Below are 4,034 nucleotides of genomic sequence, written 5' to 3' on the forward strand. Positions count from 1 at the left end.
TTTCTCCAATGCAGGCAGGATAACAAAAAATAAAAAATTAAAAAATTAAAAAACCTACATCAGAGATAGCTACACCAGGATATAGACACACAACCTGCCTTAAACCTAGATAACCATACTTACAAAAGGAAGTGGCCAATGGCTCCTCCAAGAGGAGCACAGTACATGTACATCTGCCATATAAATTACCTTTCTGTTCCCTGCCATGACACCAGATTCTCAATCATGCATTCCAACTAGTTCATGAACATCTAGATCAAATCACACTGATGACTTCTGGCTCCTCAATGGACACAGGGAAAGACCTTCCTGAGGGCCACTTTGACATCCTTGTTCCTCAGAGAATAAATGACGGGGTTCAGGGTAGGGCTGACTGCTGTATACAGTAAGGCAACCACTTTGCCATTCTCCAAGGAGGATCCAGAGCCAGGCTGCAAATAGGTATAGATGACAGTGGAGTAGTACAGGATGACCACCACCAGGTGGGCAGAGCAGGTGGAGAAGGCACGTTTCTTGCCCTCTGTGGAGCGTATGCGCAGGATGCTTGCAATGATGAAACTGTATGATATCATAGTGAACAGAAAGTTGACCACACCAAAGTAAACATCTGCGATGACAATCATGATGTTGTTGAGGGTGGTTGGGCTGCAAGACAGAAGCAGCAGTGTTGGGACTTCACATAAAAAGTGACGAATTTGGTTGGGGCCACAGAAATTGAGTCGGGCCATCAGGCCAGTATGCACAGATGTGCTGGCTGCACTGATGACCCACACACTACCCGCAAGCAGGACACAGATGGGCCAGCTCATCAGCATGCTGTAGTGCAATGGGCGGCAGATGGCCACATAGCGGTCATAGGCCATGGCAGTGAGCAGCAGCAGCTCAGCCCCTAGAAACCAGGTCAGGAAGAAGAGTTGGGTCATGCACCCCTTGTAAGAGATGTGGCTGCTCTTACCCACCAGACCCTCCAGCAGCTTGGGAAGAACAGTGGATGTACAGACGATGTCCAACAGGGCCAGGTTTGCAAGGAAGAAATACATGGGAGTGTGAAGGCTTGGGTTGAGGCTGATGGCTACGATGATGAGGGTGTTTCCTGCAAGAGCCAGGATGTAAAGAAGCAAGAAAAAGGACAAGAAGAGAGCCTGGAGCTCAGGATCCCCAGAGAGTCCCTGCAGGAGAAACTCTACCACAGTTGTGTAGTTGTTTATGGCCATTTGAGAGGGAGTTCTGGGAGTTACTGTGACACAGCTGGAAATGGTCAAGGAGACACAGGGTGTGGGGCAGCCATCATTTCACACCGGGTCCAGGCAGCTGTGAATAGAAGTGCTTCTCATGGGCACTGTTGCTGTAGAAATAATAATATCAACTCTCAACACACTGTGACAGTGTGGGCATGAACTCTATTCTGTACACAGTAGATCCAGAACAGAGGGAACCCCTGCCTGTGATGGGCAGAATCCTCCTACGGCCTCTATCTGATTTAACATAGAGCATGCCCTGTGATATCCTGAGAACTGAAGCTCCTCTAAGCAAGTATCCTGGCCTGTTAAAGTACACCAAGGGGGAATCATTCCCCCAGAAATGATTTTTTGGACCTAGAGAGGACCAGTCTTATCAAGGGGTGCGCCAGGCTTCTCAGAGGCAGGCAGAAAAACAGTTCTGAGGAGCATGTTTGGGGAGTCTGGATTTGTTTAGAACATGGAGCTGTTACAGAGTGGCATGAAGGTGGTTCAGATGGGCCCAGCTTTGGGGGAATGAATATATTCCTTTTGTAAACATCACCAACTGTCTATTCCTACAAGGTGACTCTAAATCACTCCTTTGAGAATGATAAACCCAGTGAGGACAACAGGTATCACTCACTTCCATGGGAAGGATTGTGCCTGCCAGAGAATGTATCAGTCTGGAAACAACATGCAAGTCATGGACCTGGCTTCAAGCCAGCCCCAAATTTCTAGGCTATCACTCCTACCCAGCTTCAAATCTGTCTTCCCTTCACCTCATACACATATCATCCAGGACTCTCTAAAAATATGGGCCTCTCAGGCAGAGAAGGATATGGACTGATCAGCATGCAGACAAGGAGCTCTGCCCATTTCTACTGTCTGATAGGGGTGAGCAGGCCCAGATTCATCCTGGAGACTCCATGAGTGGGATGATGGCTACATGAAAACAAAGAACTCACACAGGGTATTGCTGAACAAGGAAGACATTCTTCTCCTGTGAGTGCACAGACCAAGGCCTTTCTCCTACAGGGTGAACTTGAGAGCAGGGCTGGAGCTCTTGAAAATCCCATCCCCTCACACTGAAGAGCTAAGCTATCCATAGAACCTTCAGGACCCACACTTGTCCCCACAAAAGCAAAGATTGATCTGTCAGCATTCCCTGCAGATAACCAAGGGCCTCATGCAGAAGGCAGGGCTTCTCGACTGAACCCCTAAATCCTCTGATTATATCTCAGCCCCAGCACCTGTCTGCCTGTAACTCTTCAGGCCACAGGTAGCTCTGAGCCCTGAACTCTGTACCAGTTCCACAGGAAACCATCATGCTTCTCTAGAGACTAAGATCTGCCTCAGAGCTAAGCCACAAGGCAAGATTCCTATTCATTGTGATCAACAGCCCAGATAGGTCATAAAACAGACCTATAGAGCCATGCATTTAAAATATCAAACTGTAACTATGAATCAAAGTAATTCTGTAACAGTTTTTTATTTTTATATATTAAAATAGAGCAGAGTAAAACCAAATCTCTTTTGAGAATCATCCCTCCCTTGCAGAAGACAAAAAGAGAAGAAAGAGAGAGAGACAGAGAAAGAAAGAAAGAAAGAAAGAAAGAAAGAAAGAAAGAAAGAAAGAAAGAAAGAGAAAAAGAGAAGGAAAGAGAGAAAGAGAATGAGAAAGAAAAGGGGTGAAGTTGTGTGTCTAAAAGAAAGAAGGGAATAGAAGAAGGAGCAACTCACATGGAAGGTAAAGCTGTCCATGGCTGCCCATCTAAACCCAAGATGTCTATATGTCCTGGAGAACATACGGGGTGGTCACAAAGTTAGAGCTCTGTGTCTCTTTTGTTTGCTGTTGACCTTAATGCAGTGTCTGCCCCATGGGGTGGACACTGAGATTGCTAGGGAGTGGCCCTCAGAAAGCAATTACCCACAGTGAGGTAAACAGGAGTCCCTATAGGCCATAGTCCCCAAGCTGAGACGTCAGGACCCTAAGGCATAGACAAAGCAGATGGCTGAGGTCATGTGCACAGCTCTAAGACAATGACCCCCTATGGTGATTTGTACCCTGGGGAGGCCCTCAAGACAGCTTTGCTGAGAGTCATGTACCCTTGATCCCTGTAGGAAGATGTATTTCTTGTTAACAAACTGTTCCTCAGCATAGTCTATGGGTTTCCCTTACCTCATTTTATCATTATGTCATTAGATCATTACATTATCTTGATGTGACATAGTCCTATCAATAAGCCAACACTGATCAGTTAGTTCATCACTGGGGACAGAAAGTGAAGGCCACTCATGCATTGCTTGGGGAGTGCATAGTCACCGTGGTAAATCACAGTTTCGGTTGACCCTGAATGGATGCAACTTTTCACTGCATTTTTCAAATCTTCCCATGAGGAGAGATTATGTGAAGACTGTGGAGGTGAAGGTCAGAACCAGTGTATAGGACTTGAACTCCACCATGTTCTGCGGCATGAGCCCTTAGTAGCACACTGTCTTCTCTGCATAGCCAGAAGATGCATCACAGGAGTGACCCATCTCTTGCAGTCACAGAATAGTGCAGAAAGTAACCCATTCCGAATCAGTCATTGCAAAAACTAAAGCAGCTAAAATAATCCAAACTCCACAAACCAAATGACTACTGGCCACCTTAAGTTCTAGATCCTCCAAAGTCCTTGAACTCTGTCAATATATACATTCTCAATCTCTCTCAAAATGTCACCCACTTAACAGAACAATAAACACAACAATTGCAGCACAACTCAAGATTTGAACATTTTCTTTTTTTTTTAATACTTTTGTCCTTTTTTAAAA

At 45.7% G+C, this 4,034-nt stretch overlaps 1 protein-coding gene across 1 annotated transcript; it reads right to left on the reverse strand.

Moving 5' to 3' along the window:
- Positions 1 to 273: 273 nt before the first annotated feature.
- Positions 274 to 1,306, reverse strand: LOC116103181 (olfactory receptor 13A1-like). Its single transcript, XM_031388735.1, has one exon. The coding sequence runs from the start codon at positions 1,212 to 1,214 to the stop codon at positions 285 to 287; it is 930 nt and encodes a 309-aa protein (XP_031244595.1). The 5' UTR covers positions 1,215 to 1,306; the 3' UTR covers positions 274 to 284.
- Positions 1,307 to 4,034: the final 2,728 nt, after the last annotated feature.

Source organism: Mastomys coucha, unplaced genomic scaffold (assembly GCF_008632895.1).
Source record: "Mastomys coucha isolate ucsf_1 unplaced genomic scaffold, UCSF_Mcou_1 pScaffold21, whole genome shotgun sequence".
Lineage (NCBI taxonomy): Eukaryota > Metazoa > Chordata > Mammalia > Rodentia > Muridae > Mastomys > Mastomys coucha.

What these genes read in the sequence shown, in the direction of transcription:
- LOC116103181 (XM_031388735.1), bottom strand. Translation starts at nt 1,214, where the DNA reads ATGGCCATAAACAACTACACAACTGTGGTAGAGTTTCTCCTGCAGGGA.